Genomic DNA, 16,876 nt, shown 5'->3' with positions numbered 1-16,876 from the left:
AAACAATGCATTGTCTCTTAGAAGAGGATGAACAGTTCACAAATGAAGAGAGTGTAATATATTTCTATTAGGACTTCTGACAGTGGATCCAAACAAAAGAATTAAGATGTCCAGTCTGAGATACAACGAATGGCTTCAGGATGGCAGCCAGCTGTCATCTAACCCTCTAATGACTCCTGATAACTTGGGTTCTTCAGGCGCTGCAGTGCACACATACGTCAAAGCCACTTTTCATGTAAGTTCTGAAAAGTCTTTTGTTATGTAACAAATCTGTAATTTGCTAATCTAGATTTTTGTATGTTTTCTTCTTAAATAAAAGTATTTGTCCTTGTAATTCAGTGATTCCTTATAACTGTTTTTTTCCCTCTACACCTAACATTTAAGTACAGTGAAAATATGAATGATGAGACAAAAATGAATTTCTTGAAGACATTTACATTAATGAGGTTTTTGGGGTTGAGAGACAACTGTTCATGAAATATCTAGAAAAATATTCTGTTTCTTAGAGAAATATATTGAAAGACCATGTAGGTTTTGTAGAAGGGAGAAGGAAGTTTCTGCTACAGTAACTAGAATTCTTATCCTTCTCATGGTTACAAAATCAAGATTATATTTTTTTGTATATATGTATTTATATTTTAAGTATAATGGATACTTTTAAGTAGACCTGCTCATCTACCAGTATATATGTTTACTAAGTAAGTTTGAATTTCAGCTGTGTTGTACAAGCATGGTATTAATTCTCATTATTCCTTCTTCAGAAAATGAACTGAAATTGTGCATATTTGTGTTCTGAAGTACTTGTATACCCTTATTATCAAGCAGAGAAAAAGAAAAGTTTCTTTGAGAGGTCTCAATAATGCAAAATAATTTGAGCTGAAGGAAAAGTTTTATTTAACCAAGTGTACTTCCTGAAAATATATTCTTAATGTAGTTTAAGTCTCAAAGAAAATCCTTCTGAAACTTAGAAGAACAGGGAAGGAAAAATGCCAGTTAATGTTATGTATTACTCGAATATGGATAATGACAAATTGTCTCTTAAATATATGTAAAGGCTACTAAAATTACTGATATAACTAAAATAATAATTAGTAGTAATCTGCCAATAAGTTACAGTTTATCTTATAATTTATTGTTGAGCATTCATTAAAATCTATTAGTCATAAAATGTCTTAAATCTCCTAAAAACATTAGAATTACCTTTTATTTTTAAACAGGCCTTTAACAAGTACAAAAGGGAAGGATTTTGTCTCCAGAATGTTGACAAGGCACCTCTTGCAAAGAGAAGGAAAATGAAAAAAACGAGTACAAGCACAGAGACACGTAGCAGCTCCAGTGAAAGTTCACATTCTTCTTCCTCTCATTCTCATGGTAAAACTACACCTACAAAGACACTGCAGCCAACAAACCCTACAGACAGCAATAACCCAGAAACTATCTTCCAGTTCTCTGACTGAAAAGCAGAGAATACTTTGTCTTGAAGATTTGCGTGGTTATAAACTGGGCAGTACCTTTGTCTTCTCCCACCCCTCCTCCCTGTGGCTTACAGCCTACAGAAATACGTCCGCCGCTTTAACAATGTATTTCAGTCATACCTTTTTAGCTTCATATTTCAATACATTTCTTTTTAGCATTGAGTTTGATATCACTGGATATGGTATAATACTGTATTACAACCAACATTATATTCTCTTGGGATAAATTACTAGTCTGCAGTCAAGCTCCTCGTCTTAAGGAGCTATTCTGCCCTTGGTACAGCTTGGAGGAAAGCTGTTTCTCAGCATCAGAATCTTCCTCCCAGTTTCTTCTCCACTATTAAAAGAAAAGAAAGTCTGTAAAACATAGAACTCTTGAATCTTCTGCTTATGTCCAGCCATGTGAAGAATCTCATAGCATTTGATTCTTCCTGTACATAAGGAATGATTGGTATAATCCACCAAAGAAGTGAAGTACTCAAAGGCCTCTTAAATTTGGGATTACATTGTATGCCATTTATTTGAATTTTAAGAACAAAATGAAGTGTTATGCAACTTTTAGGTTGCTTTAAAAAGTTGCTCCATATATCTTGTTTTAAACAATTGAGAATGTCTTAGATTTTTTAATTTATTTTATTTTTAAAAAAACATCTAGAGTAAAAGATGTCAAAGGTGACGTGTCTAGTACTGTGATACAGTAATTTTTATTTCTACTTTTTGAAGTTAATAACTTTTAAAATGTTTTACAGATTCTAAAACATAACGATATTACAGAAAGTGAAATTTCATATTGAATGTTTGAAAAATGGTCACGCGTTAAAATATCTATTTCAAGAATTAACTATAATTTATATTTTCTTTTTATATTTACACAAGAACTTTAAAATACTGAGATTTTTTAAAAAATGCGAGAACTCCAGTTTCAGCATTTGTTATTATAGGGTCCATACAAATATATACCAAGTTATTTGAATTTTGCATTGTGCAAATATGTCAGTATAATAGTGACTGTAAAATATTAGAATATATGTTTTCTTCTTTGCACTTTATAACATCAAAATGAGATGTTTATAATAAAGTGCGCTCAGATTTCTCTTCCTACAAGGTGCTGAGCACTGTTTTATTAGATTGAGTGACCTGAAGTCCACATTATGTGGTGGTAGTGGTCATTGTGAAGGAGAATTCTGTACTTTGCAGGAGTGAATCCCTGTATATTACCCGCCATTTCCATTCCTTACTTAAAACTGCAAAACTCTTTCTATCCTGCTTTTACATTGTATATAACAAATACTAGACCTGGGCACCTTGTGTGTAGTGTAGATGTTAACAACTTATGCACTGGGAATACTAAAGGGAAATTATATTGAACACTGTGCTTCACAACTTGTTCACTGTGGTGTTCTACAGTGAAGTATTTCCTACTGTGATAGTATAGTATGTACATAACTGTTTGGAATTATAAATGTGACTTACAGAAACATCAGCATAAACTTTTGAATCAGCGTATTTTATAAATTTATGGAGAGCTCTTTTATTGCTCATATTCTCCATGTCTAGAGACAGCTCCAATTTTGCAAATGCTTAGATGTGTAAGTTTCCACTGAAGTCAGAGCGAGTCATTGTGTAAAGTCAATTAAATGCCTAAATGTCTGTGATGGTAGAATAATTGACATGAGGAATATGTTAAAAGCTTGTTCTACGATAAAGTAAACTTAATCCAAACCCTATGCAAAAAAAAAAAGATATAGAAATTGTTTGTATCAGTGGTTTTATTTATAGAATTACATCAGATATCAGTATTGACAGATACAGTACATCCATGTTTACAGGGATTGTGTGTATCAAAACAAGGCTTTGAAGCCCAACATGTTTGTTCTGTGTTTCTTTAATATTAATAATGGCATTCTGAGGTTTTGGAATTGCTCATGTGAAATAGTTTACTACTTTCTTGATGTGAATGTCAACAGTAATTGCAGCATTAATTTCAGGTTGATGTGAATATTGAGATTTGCACTGTTTATGTAGAGGTAGTATATTTAAAGATCCGTATATGTGCTAATAACACAACCGATTTTAAGTGGCTGATGTTAAAATATTGAAAAATAATTGTCAATGTAATATATTCAGGTTTGCTTTCTGAATGCTCTCTTTGGAAGTGATCTCGATAGTGAAAATGGCTCATTTGTAAAAGAATACTTTCCCTCTCCCCAATAAACTTGCTGTAAATACAAAAACAACAATCCACAATTAATACTTATTGTGTAGACAGTACAAGTAAATTGAGGGAGGGAGAGAAGGTTGTTCTTAAATTTTATACCTTAAGGAGTTCTTGGAATTTATTGTCGTCTTAGTAAGGAAAAAAAAAAAAGCAATTTTGGGTTTGATTTCTTTCAAGAGTAGCAAAAAATCTTTTGGATACCAAATAGTTCTGGAATATTGCAACCCTTGTGAAATAACTTTTTTAAAGTGAGAAGATTCATACATTTGTTTCTCTCTTGGGAAATTTAAGCTGATGCCTGACAAACTGATGAAATGAGAAAAATTCATACGAGAAACCGTATGCTGCAGATGATGGCTGTGTTGTCTGGTGTTGGTTTTCTTTTTTCCCACACAGGTTTTGAGAGATTGTTGTGAATCTAAAATTATTAGATCATTTGCATCAAATACAGCTTTTACTCAATAGTATTTCTCTTTCTTCTTTGTGCTCTACCTGCAGTTATTTAATAAAAAAATTAAAAACAGGATGTTTTTTTTGGTCTGGGTAAGTACTCTTAGCTGTTGACTTGCATTTGCTTTTGAACCAGTTACCTGGGACAGCTGAAATTTTATCACCTCTGACTTTCTACTGCCTCTGGGTAACAGATCTCTTGTATTGGACACTAAGCTGCTTGGGTTTATAGATAGGCATCTTTACATAAACAACTTCTGTTTACACTGATAAAACTGGATTTGCAATCTAAGCAGCTCAAGAGTAGGTTCACTTTTTGTTCAAATGTGGGAGGCTATTTACTCATGGCAGAAAGATGTTCTGTCTCGGCTTAATCTGTTACCCAGCCCGGCATTCAAAGAATATGATAAACATGGACCAAATTTTTATTATTCATACCACTATTTCAAATCTGAAATATACCAGCTAATCTTGATTGTTACTTAAAATACATCTTATTGCCATCTTAAAGAGGTGTTAGACTGTAAATTGTTTATACTCAAATTTCATTTACAGTGCTGCTATGAGTCCACCAACCTTAATGTCTAGTAATGATCCTTCTTTACTGTTATCAGACGTGACACATCTGATATGTGTCAGCAATGTTGTGGGCAGATTTCTTTGAAAGATTCTTTGAAAATTTCTTATCACTAAAGATGTTTATATTAGCCTTAAATGTACTAGCTACTCTGTTGCTAAAGCTGTTTCTTTGTAATATTTCTTGAAATGCAGATATTAATAATGTTAAAGGTTTTACAGGAACACAAAGAAGATTATATTTTTACTGTTCCTCTGACTTGGTGAAGTTTCTACCTTTTTATAAGGAAAAGCAAGTGAAATGTTTGTTTCTTGGTAGAATGATCTGGGCGTTTGGCATTTGTATTGTTTACTGCTACAGAAAATATCTTGATTAAAATACTATATTAACAGTTTTGAGAGAGAGCATAAAAATACAGTATTGCATCAGACTGATTTGAAACTTGAGTTGGCATTGCTGATATATGTATTTTCTCTGCCCTTTTCCATGGCTACTTTTTGGAACAAAATAACGGTACCTGCACAGCCATGTTCTCTTGTGCTCACCCACGAGCAGAATGCTGTCTTGGTTAAGAAAAAATTTTAAAATCACATGATTCTCTTAAGTTTTATCAGTTCTGATGAAGTGTTGAAGTGTCTTATGTTTTCAGTGTGCACATGTATTATGTGCATGCGTGTAGATTCATGCTCTGTTGCATAAGTCGAGGCCTCAATTGAAAGTAATAGACCTTTTTTAAGAGAACCTTCACTGAACTTTACTTACTGTGTGAATTCTTGACTTGTACAGATTCAGAGGAGCAGACAAGGGGACTGCTGCAGAAGAGGAAGAAGGTTAAGGGAAATCAGTAATGAGAGGCTTCAGGTGACTTTTTTTGTTGTTCATTAGGTATAATTCCAGGTATTTTTATAACAATTCTCGCTGTTTTTGTTCTTTTTCCCCTTATACAACAGTCTTTCACTGCACTAAATTTTACATTGCAGAATGTTGTATTCCCTTCCTTCAGAAGATAGCATGCTTCTGCTGTAGAAGTGTCTTGATCTTTGTTTACCTGTCAGAAATGCTTCTGAGTTAGCACCTTTGACCCACAGGGCTCTGGAGTCTGTAAAAAATAATACTGCAGGGCTGTTGGCTAGATCTTGCCTGCTCTCTGTCACTTTTATGTATCGCTTCTTCAATACATACTGGGATTTCAGAGCAACTACATAAGAAAGAAGACCTAGGAATCAGGATTATTCCAATACTGTGTACCAGGACAGAAAGTAGTGATGCTCTTAATTACTTAAACCAGTGGGAGTAGTCTTGTCTGTTGTGCCTGGATGCAGCAAGAGCAGAGAAATGTAAGACGCTTGGAATTATGTGAATTTGAATAAAACACACTTTTTTTAATGGTCTTCATGTTCTTTTTGGTGGAAAGGAAAATTCCAGATTTCTTGGGAGTCAATGGTAAGTGAGATGAGATGGTACAGACTGGTTTGGCAGCCTCCTATCACCCTCAGAGCTGTTTCTGATCCTTCTGGCCCCCAACTCTGGTCTTTTCCTGGTTCAAGTGTTGTCACCTCTCAGCCAGCCTGTGTTCTGTGAACTGAGACATCTTGGTGAACACTGATAATAAAATAGATTGTTTTTGAGGTAGCAGTGAAACGCTGCAAAACTTAATGCATTACTACAATTTTTGAAAGCTAATATTCTGTTCAAATGTAGAAAGGAGTCCCTACTATTCACACGTTGAAAACTAATCTGACTGTATCAAAAAATAAAAAATCCTGTGGAGGTATGCTAACTTGTTTTGAAATGCTAACAATAAAGCCAAGAAAAGCAGAGCTCTTTAACTGCTAAGGAGCTGTTCAGAAACCTGTCACACATGAAACTACAAGTTGATTGCAAGCTTGCTGCATTTTTCTCAATACAAACGTAATTTTACTCTTGTCAACAAATCAAGCTTCATCAAATCTTAAAATTGGGATCTCATTTATGTTTGTTTGATTTTCTTCTTTTGGTGTCGTCATTCTTTTAAAATGCATTATTCTCTTGGTATGATTGTGACAGAAGGCTTATTTTCATAAGGAAGAGGAAAATCTAAGTTTTGGGATAAGGTCTTGTGAACAACAAAAAGAATTCTACTGGCAAAGGTAATCACTGTAATTTGCTAGTTTAGTTTTACGTAGATCTACATTACTAATATTTGCTGACCATAACAAAATCTACCTTAATACATTTTATATCAGTTATGAGTGTAATCTTGTGTTTGACACTTTCAGGTCTGCTAAAATGTCTTTCATGTATAAACCAGTTTTTGTAATTATGACAAAGTGAGAAGAAAGGAGGAAAAAAGTTTGTAGTCTGTGATGCAAAAAAGGGACAGTGCTGAAGGTTTGCTCCAAGTTATGTTTACAAGTGACAAGGGAATCAGAGTACCATTGTATGGTCTGAAGGAATGTACTTGTACTTAAGTCTTTATCCTATTTCCTTTTAAAATAAATGTATTGTGAGGAAGAGAAACTAAATTAATTCACAAAAATAGTGAGTACTTGAATCTTTTCTCTGATGTCTCCTTTGAGTTCTCCTTTGAATATGTAGCTCAGCTATACATAAGTTACTCTCTTAAAGCTATGCATACTTGAGGAAACAGGATTCCACTGTAACTTCATTGTACAGTGATTGTGTAAATCAGAACTCAAGGTGCTATAACCCTGCTGCTGTAAAGGTCAAGTGTTAATACTATTCTATGTAATATATATTGCCACATGAGGCCACTTGGTTTGATTTAAAGACTGTCAGACTGGAAGGAAAACTTGAGATCTCTTCCAAGGGAACACCAAAGTGAGACAGGACAAGCCTTTAATCTGAACTCACATCTGTATTGCAAATGTGAATAAAAGTTTGGCTTTCAACTTTGGCAGTCTAATCAAGGTGCTAGGGCAGCAAATTTTGTTCTTCCAAATGTCATAGGATTGCCAAGGTTGGAAAAGACCTCTGAGATTATCCAGTCCTTATTGCAATTATCTTTTTCACTTACACAGAAGAAAATCTGCAATATTGTTTTTTATTAGTCTTTTACCAGAATCCCAGTAGAATAGATCCTCTGTAATTTCTACCTTTACCTTTTGAAGTTGTAAATGCAGGAATACATTAGTGAGGAAGTCTGACAGCTTGTTATAAAGGAGCAGGCTCTGTTAATTTGCACTAGGTTGAACAGGACGTGCTATTTCTTGCTTCAGTGTGGGCAGGGAGGGAGAAGAGGCAAAGAAATGCAAGAAAGGAGTATTGAGCTCAGAACTTACAGGACATTCTGATTTCAAAGAATTGTTTTTGGAGAATATACCGAAGACCCTTCCAAACTTTTTGAGGGAAAAAAAAATACTTATCAACACTTTTCTTGCAGGGGAATGGTGCCATCTTCTAACTTCTAAGGCACAAATACATACATGTCCAGTCTTGATTTCCTTAACTTGTTTTATGCCATTTTTCAACAGATTACAGAGAAGTATGCTATCTCCAAAATTCTTAGTCATGTCAGCAAAATGCAAAACTTCACAGCAGAATGTTACCATAAGGAAGCTGAAGAATTTTAATGGTTTATTTTACCCAGCTTTGGGATATTCAGGAAATGAAATGAGGATATAGATATAGATATATATATATAGATTTTTTTTTTTGAATGTGGGAAAAACTAGAAGAGGTGTGACCATTCTGTGAATGCAGTAATGGAAGAAAAACAAGCTGTTTGCTGGAAGACTTCTCCAAAAGTCATCAGATTTTTGCAGATCCAGGTGTCAGTTGAATGCTCTTGTTTCTAGAGCTGTTAAAGCTTCACCAGGCTGATCCAGAGGATGGTAAGCTCAGCCTGTTGTCCTGCCTGTCAGAATTATTGGCTTGTGAAAATCTATTGGTGGAGCTTCTCCCTTAAGAGGTACTTCCCTTTATGTGCCAGTCTTACTAACCACCAAGGAATGAACAGCAGCTTTTTAGTGGATCGGATCCTTTGTCTGTGTTGGGATGATAAATAATATATGTTTTGATCTTCAGTCACTTCATTTTCTTTTCCAGGTCATGGTGTTCAGACATAGGAAAACAGTTTTTTGTTGCCTTAAATTGTGTGGGTAACCACTGTAGTGTCTTCAAAGTTACCTAAGCAATCTAAAGAAGTACATCATGTCATTATGAACAATTCAGGCCCCATCTGGAGTACTGCACCGGGCCTGGGGCCCCCAGTACAGGAAGGACGTGGAGCTCTCGGAGCAGGTCCAGAAGAGGGCACTAAGATGATCAGAGGGCTGGAGCACCTCTCCTATGAGGAAAGATTGAGGGAACTGGGATTGTTTAGCATGGAGAAGAGAAGGCTCTGGGGAGACCTCATTGTGGCCTTTCAGTACTTGAAGGGAGCGTATAAACAGGAGGGGGAACCTTAGTTTCCCTTAAGAGGGGTTCTTTGAACTGTGCACAGCATAAAGCAGCAGTATAGATATTCTCCTGGATAGCTGGTGGTCTTGCATGCCTGTTGTTCCACTGACACTTAAAGTCATGCTGGTAACTTTTTGTGGAAAAGAGTTAAAAAAATAAAACTGAGCATATGAATTTTATGCACATGGTACTTGGATAAATCCAGCTTTGCAGGTAGTACCCAAGATGTCTGTTGTTAGTTACATTATGCACTACTTCTGTGGCAGGTGGGAGAAGTATCCAAACTATGTTCTAGAGTAGACTGATAGCATTTGTAATAGCTTAGGCTGATCCAATCTCCAGCACTGTCAGGAGCTTGACCAAAAAAAAAGTGTGAATATGCCCATGGTGTTATGTTATCAGTATATTTAAAAACAAATAACAGAAACCAAAACACACACTTTTCCAGGGTACATGTGGGCTAAGTATTTTATGCAGTTTTGGGGTTTTTTAGGAGAGTAAAAAACACTCAGTTCTTTTCATGAACTTCCTGTTTATGTTAACCCTTTGAATTCAATTTCTTCTAGTCTTTCTAGCTTAAGATGCACTGGTCAATGAATATTTTTCTTCAAGCAACTGTTACATTTGCTAAATGGATAAAGAATTTTAGAAGTCCAAAAAGAAGTTCCAAAAAAATCATTTACCTTATAACAATCTAAAAGGATAGACTCAAATAACACCTTCATACTTGAATAGAAATGTATGCTGGAATCAGATTTGGCTGGCTGATTCTACTTTTAGACTTTGAAGTAGGGTTGATTTGGAAGCAGTAGATATTTGCTTTGTCCTACAGATGTGAAACTTAAGGGTTTTTTTTTTTTTTTTTTTTTTTTTTGAGAACCTGTATTTTGACCCAACTGGAGTGCAGCAAGGTTGAAAACTGTTGTTTTCCTTCCTCTAGTTGTTCCCTAGAAACTTAATTCATTAATTGTCTTTGTAATCTGAAGATAAAAAGTTAAAGCCCACAGGATGCATAGTTTGTATCTTTCACTAATGAACTGTAGTCACAGTAGCACTCTTGGTATTTATGCTTGCTTTTATCAATCTGTCTAATGTATTCTGTTCCCATGTGCACTGATAGGTAGAATGATGTCCAGGGCAATGAAGCAGACTCAAAATTACCCATTCTCTGGCCTCAGACAAATGCTAGACCTTTCAGAGACTTCTTTGATCGCGTTAACATCTATTAGAGTATATTAAATATGCTGATCGTTCCCTGACAAGATTCAGTGCAACTTCTTGCAAAAAGTAGCTGCTACATAATGCAGTACACGAAGAGGGAAAATTGTGATATCTGGGGAATCTCAGAAGGTGCAGGCAAAGTTTGGCTTTCTGCTAAAAATTACAAGTGTTATGCAATTGAAATGTGAAAGGTTGAATAGGCTGAGATATAAGTTGCTGTGTGTGAAGCCGACTGAATATAGCAAGAACATAGGAAATGCCCTGCTGAGTCAAACTACTGAGACAAGAAATGCACGCAGCACCCAAGCTATGGATGTGCCATGGTTTGCAGAACTGTGGCAAAATGATGTCCACTGCTTTGCTCTCAGTAGCCTTTCTGTTGATGACAGGCATTTTGTAGGCTGGCAGTGCACAATGCACCAGTGATTTTGGGGAACTGTTTATGATCTCTTTTGTGAGATACGCTGTGTATAAAAGGTTTTCAAATGGTAATTGTCTTCTGTTGAGTAAATAACTTGTATTTCACCAATTCATGTTACTTTAAAAAGCATACAGTCTTGTTTTGGAGACATGAAGTTGAAGAATTCACCACCTCTTTGATATTTATCCAAACAGTTAAATCTCCTGATAGCTTTAAAAACAGATCTATACTTTTACATACATTTCTTTGTCACAGATCTCCAAATTTGAGTTCTCATTCTCTCTATTAATCTATTTGTAAATGCTATATCATTTACGTGAAGTTTTATTTCCAAAACCTAATACTTGTATTTTGGTGGTTCTGCCAGTTGTTATAGCTAGAGGTAGACTGACTGGCCAGGTCTCCTAACTGCAATGCAGAAATGGCAGCCAGCACTTATTGAGTCCACGTGTTGCCAGCTGCTAGTGTTCCTATCCATCTGAAGTACAGGTCTCTTGGAATTTGCCCAGCTGATTCTAGGAAGTCTCCTCTCTGAAAAGAGCCTTGCCTTTGGAAAATCGTGATGTAAGTAAGCGTGGATGTAGTTTTCCAGGTTTTTCCCCTAGGGTCGTGTCAGGCTATGTCTTACTGCTCTCCTGTCTTCCTTTTGCGCGACTCCAGCCTTCTCATGGGGTGTCACGGGCACTCTCCTAGATAATCAGAGGGATATGATGAGACCGAAGGTGACAATCCTTTGTTTTAGGATTATTATGTACAAAACTTTAAGACTTCCCTTCAATTATTAACATTATTTGGAAAAAAAAAAAAAAAAAGCCAAAGCAATTTGCTCTTATTTTATTCTTTTCAAACACAGAAAAACAACTTTTGTTGAGAACACACCGCAATTTTTCCTCCCTGAACAAGTGAAGTTGCTGGCGTTTTGCCATTGTTTCATCCCCAGCAACTGCTAATCCCCGTGAATTCCTCTGATTTATTTAGTTTTCCTTACCCATTTGTTGTAAAACAGCACAGAGCATTCTCTGTGAGCGTTTTAAACTAAGTTACTGCTTTAGAAGCTCATAAATTATATGTAGTTTTTTTACTCCCTCTAGTGGTCTAACTCTGCAGTTTGCAAGTTGTTTAACTGCTAATACAGTAGCAAGGACCAAGTTTGAATGCAGTATGACACTAGATTCTTAAAATGTAACTGTCATTGTTTTTCCAGATGTATTTAAATAGCAACGTGGAAAATACTGATGCTTATTAATAATGTACATTTTTATTACTAGTGAGTAGCAAGGACACATTGTAAAACAAACTACCAGAAATTCAAAGCTTTTCTTCTGTGTAGCAATAGCATATATTTAAAAGGGTTGAATTTAGGAACTGAAGAAAGGCTGTAAGCCAACTGCTGCACTACACTTGCTACATCAGTAATGCTAATGCCAAAAGCACATGATCTTCGTCTTCCCTTGGAGTGGGTGCAGAAGTGCCATTTAAAACACCAATTATATGAAGGCAGTCGTTCCCGTTAGAGGTGGAAATTGATCTTGCAACAAAACCTAAGTAAGATTTGAGCCAGTAATGTAATGAAATCAAGCAACTTCACAATACAAAAGAGCTGCTTCTGTTGCTTTCCTAGCTGAAGAGATTTTATTCAGATTCATGAAGAGCTTCATATTGACTGAAATATAGTCTCCTAGTTCCTTAAAATGTAATATCTTATATATATATATTTTTTTACTTTAATAAATAGCTTAAAATAGTATGAGGTCTATATTCTGTGCTGGATAGAACAAAATTAACTGAAAAGCAATGAGATGAAGTTTAACAAGGTTAGCTTTTTTCTAAAACCACATTTATTTAATTCAATATACTTTTGTTCTGGCCACTTCTTGCATAAATGAGTCAAAAGAATAGGAAAACATCTATGCTTAAAGATATGTTTAGACCTTACCTGGCCTTCCCTTGGAAGTAGCTAAAGCATGCCTTTTAAATCCTTAGACCTGTCAAGAAGGCTGGAAAGTTTCATATTGGCAGAATAAATGTGAGAAAAGGCTAACTTTGTTCCCATTCTGCTTCATGTTAGTCTCTAAGTGTTTGGAATAACAGCTTTACTGGCAGTGTAATGGTGTAACTCTAATAATGCGTTTGTGGAACAAGTAATTAAACCTGGATTAAAAATACATTTATTAAGCCTATCAATAGTGAAGTACTTTTTTCTTCTTTTTTTGAGCTATGTTTCTCATGTTTCCTTGTATGTGTAAATATGTGTTTGTGATGCAAAGGATATTTTATAACAAATGTTATGACAGGTTTAAAATAGTCTGAAACATTTGTGTAAAGAGTGTGATTTTTAAATACATTGCTTATTAAATTATACTGTCACCCTTTCATTGCAAGTGCTGATTTCCATTTAGTATGAACGGCTGTGGAAAGGAGATGTTCTGGAGTCTGATCTCTTATCTATTGTAGCACAGTTAGTCATTAAGCTTCAGATTCAACCTGTCAGTGCTGATAACTGCTGCACTGTTTTTCATTAAATACTAAAAATAAAAATCAACTGATTTCATAAAATTGTGAAAAATAAATATATCTGATTGTTAAGGCATGCTTTCCTTTTCAGGTATCAATTATATACAATATATCAAATATATAATTGAAAAACGTATTGTGTATCAAATCTGAAAGTGGTGAGCTATGAAATCAAGTTATTGTGGAGTGGGAAAAAAAACATGTTCTAGATTTCTGGGTTTTCCTGAATCTGTGTATGAATTTAACTTTCAAACAGCATTAAGGGCTTTGTGGTTTACAAAATTATGTACATTTGCAGATGTAATTATTTTACCTTTAAGAAAATAAACTCTCATAAAAATTCTTGAAATGTTGGAATATTTTGTTACAGTATATTTCACTTTGTATATGTGACTGCATTCCTTGCTAGGAGATGTAGTGGAAGGCAAGTTGTATGTGGTCATGGATATAGTCATATTGTTGGTTTTGAGGATGTTGTTAATTCTTACTTTAGTTACTTTTAAATTGCACTTTGATACTCCTGGAAAGGAACCAGGTGTCACAATGAAATATTTTCTCTGACAGTTTTCGTATGGACTTTGCTAAATTTCATGGAGATGACTGGCTGCAGTAGGCATGGAGCACTGCAGTTAGCATAACGCTATTAGGTAGCTGGGAAGAAAAAATGGCACTTTACACTTGAGAAAATGGTATCTAAATAGCAGTTGAAGTTTTCTTTAAAATAGTATTTGAATTGTACTCCAATAATTTGCAATAGAATATGTTCATTATCTTAACAAATTAAAATGTTAATCTGGAGTGAAAAATAAGATGTTGGTGAAATAAAGAAGTGTTGAGGAAAAGCTTCTCTTTTTGACGTTGACTTTTAAATTTCATTTATGCTTTGTGGAGATAAGAGGAACTGTCTTTTGTTACATTACATTCTCCAGGGGTCGGTGCTGAGTCTGGTCTTGTTCAACATCTTCATCAACAACCTGAGATGAAGGGATGGAGTCCACCCTCAGCAAGTTTGTTAATATTACAAAGCTGGGAGGAGAGCCTGATACACCAGAAAGCTGTGCTGCCATTCAACAAGACCTGGACAGACTGAAGAGCTGGGCTGGGAGGAACATGCTGAGGCTCAAGAAGAGCAAGTATAGAGTCTTTCTCCTGGGGAGGAATAACCATATGCATCAGTACAGGTTAGGCAATGACCTGCTGGAGAGGAGCTCTGCTGACAAGAACCTGGGTTTTCTGGTGGACAACAAGTTGACCATGAGCCAGCAGTGTGCCCTGGTGGCCAGGAAGGCCAAAGGAATCCTGGGATGCAGCAAAAAGAGCATGGCGAGCAGGTTGAGGGAGGTGATCCTCCTCCTCTACTCTGCCCTGGTGAAGCCACATTTACAGAACTGTGTCCAGTTCTGGGCTCCACGGTCTGAAAACCAGGGATCTCCTAGAGTAAAGTGGCGAACTGCAAAGGTGTTTAAGGGTAAGGAAGGACTAAATAACCTGGGTCTGTTCAGCTTGTGGAAAAGAAGACTGGGGGGCAGGGGGGATTTGATTAATGTTTATAAATATCTGAAGAGAGGTGGGAGGCAAATGGATGAGGCCAGGTTTTTCTCAGTGCTGCATAGCAATAGGACAAGGAGTAATGGCCTCAAACATGAACATAGGAAGTTCCATACAAACATGTGGAAGAGCTTCTATATGGTAAGGGTGATGGAGCACTGGAGCAGGTTGCCTCACAACAGAGAGGTTGTGGAGACTCCTGTGGAGATATTAAAGACCCATCTGGATGCCTACCTGTGTCACCTATTGAGTAGGGAACCTGCTTTAGCAGGGGGGTTGAACTGGATGATCTCTTGAGGCCCTTTCCAACCCCTGCAATTCTGTGACTGTTTGCCTGAAAATATCATTTCTGTGATGTATGCTGTACGAACTCTGATATGAAGAGAATTGTTTTAATAAGCAGCACTTTGATTAGCAGCTTCAAGCACACTCTTTAGAAGAAAAACTCTGGTCAGTAGTGGAAGACTAAAGCTAGAATAATAGGTAACCTTGTGTATTAAATGTTTCTAGTAATAGCAAAGCAACACTTAGCATTATGCACTGATAGCCTTTGACACAAAATGGATTTTAAGTTTCAGCTAGCCTGTTCTCTCAAGGGCCTGCATACCAGTGAGCTGAATTCAGCACAGCTGTTATGAAAGTGTTTTCATGATTTTTTTTATTTAAAATGTTTTTTAATTAGATCAAAGGTGAGATTTGGTTCTTCCTCTGCTGTTTCAGCAGTGAATAATATTTGCATAAGAAGCCAAAAGCTCAATCTTGAATAAACCCAGTAATCTTCTAAGTTTGCTTGTGATGTTTTTTTATAATGTAATTTACTAGCATTCTGTTTGAATATATTACCTTTAGAAATACAGATAGTGCTTTCTGATCCCTTGTTATAGATTAGTATCACAGTAGAGATTGAAATGTTTTATGTAAGTCATTATTCTCTCTGTTAGATTTTTAACAGTTTGAACACCCAGCACTTTTGTTTTATATGGCATAGGAATGCAGAAAACTTCTTTATTAGGTTTATTTTCAGATTACCTGAGGTATCAGAGTGTATATTAAGGTGTTCCTGTGGACTGAAAGTTACTGTTCCTCCCTACCTAGCTAAGGTAATTGCACTGAGCACAATCAAGCATTATTTCTCCTGTTGCCCTGTATTGGAGGCGATTTGGGGCTGAATGAGAAGGGGGCAGCATGAGGCTAAGAGATTGACTGGCATAACCTCATTTATTGCCATGTGTTATGATTTGCATAATTTTCAGAAATGAGATCTCTATACATCTTTTCCAACTAACCAGCTAACTCACTGTACCTGTGGTCTTTCTATTTCTAGTAACATGTGCAAGTGCATCAGTCCAGCTTAATTAAAGGCCATTTTCAGAAATCCACACTTTGTTTTGGTTGGAAAAAGAAATGATAGTTGATAAGAACATAGAGGATCAGACTTTTTTTTTTTCACTGTTACACTATTAATTCCAAATTCACTATTGCATGTGGTATTCACTATTGCATAGGTATGTGGAAGTTTCACTAATGTTAAAGCAGATTTCCTAATTTTTGATACATTTCAAGACACTCTAATCCTTTTGCATAGATGTCTCACTTCATAAACAGTCACTACTGAGATAATAAGTCTGAACTGTTATGTAAATATTTTAATACTATTCCTTTGCTGGTAGCTTTTACTGAAATGATGTGATCAGTGCAAACAAAATGTGCTAAAATTGTTATGAATAAATATGAATAATCTTCATAAGCAAGTCAGCTATTTGGGAAAATTAAAATGTTGGTTTTCCTCCTCTTATGCCTAAAAGAACCAATAGGTACAGTGTCAGGGATTTCTAGCTGCCTCATTTTTCACTTTATCCTTTTATCTGACCATTAAAATTCAATTCTCTGATGAGTTTAATGTCCTTCCAGATCTTCTGAAACCTCACTTAAAACAAGAAATGTTCTATCACATCCTTCTCCTTTTGCTTCTGTTGCAGTACTTAATCTTCTTTCTGCTCCTGTAGTACTCCCTTGTATTTCTTAAACACTGTTGTGTTCTGCTATTCTTT

At 35.7% G+C, this 16,876-nt stretch overlaps 1 protein-coding gene across 2 annotated transcripts in view; it reads left to right on the top strand.

Moving 5' to 3' along the window:
- Positions 1-16,251, top strand: part of RPS6KA5 (ribosomal protein S6 kinase A5) — a 75,067-nt gene extending 58,816 nt beyond the window's left edge. The window contains exons 16-18 of one of the 2 annotated variants that reach the window (XR_016467033.1): positions 72-235; positions 1,218-5,581; positions 14,207-16,237. Coding sequence is in view for 1 of the 2 variants with exons in the window: in XM_031593096.2 (XP_031448956.1) it covers positions 72-235; positions 1,218-1,457 (404 nt within the window). In the remaining variant the exon portion in view is untranslated. Of the gene's footprint in view, positions 1-71; positions 236-1,217 lie in introns of both variants that reach the window. The other variant, XM_031593096.2, reaches the window with a different exon arrangement.
- The last annotated feature ends 625 nt before the right edge of the window (positions 16,252-16,876 follow it).

This window comes from Phasianus colchicus, chromosome 5 (assembly GCF_987193195.1).
Source record: "Phasianus colchicus chromosome 5, bPhaCol1.hap1.1, whole genome shotgun sequence".
Lineage (NCBI taxonomy): Eukaryota > Metazoa > Chordata > Aves > Galliformes > Phasianidae > Phasianus > Phasianus colchicus.
Note: the sequence above shows the minus strand (reverse complement) of the source record. Positions and strands in the feature narration are given on the sequence as shown.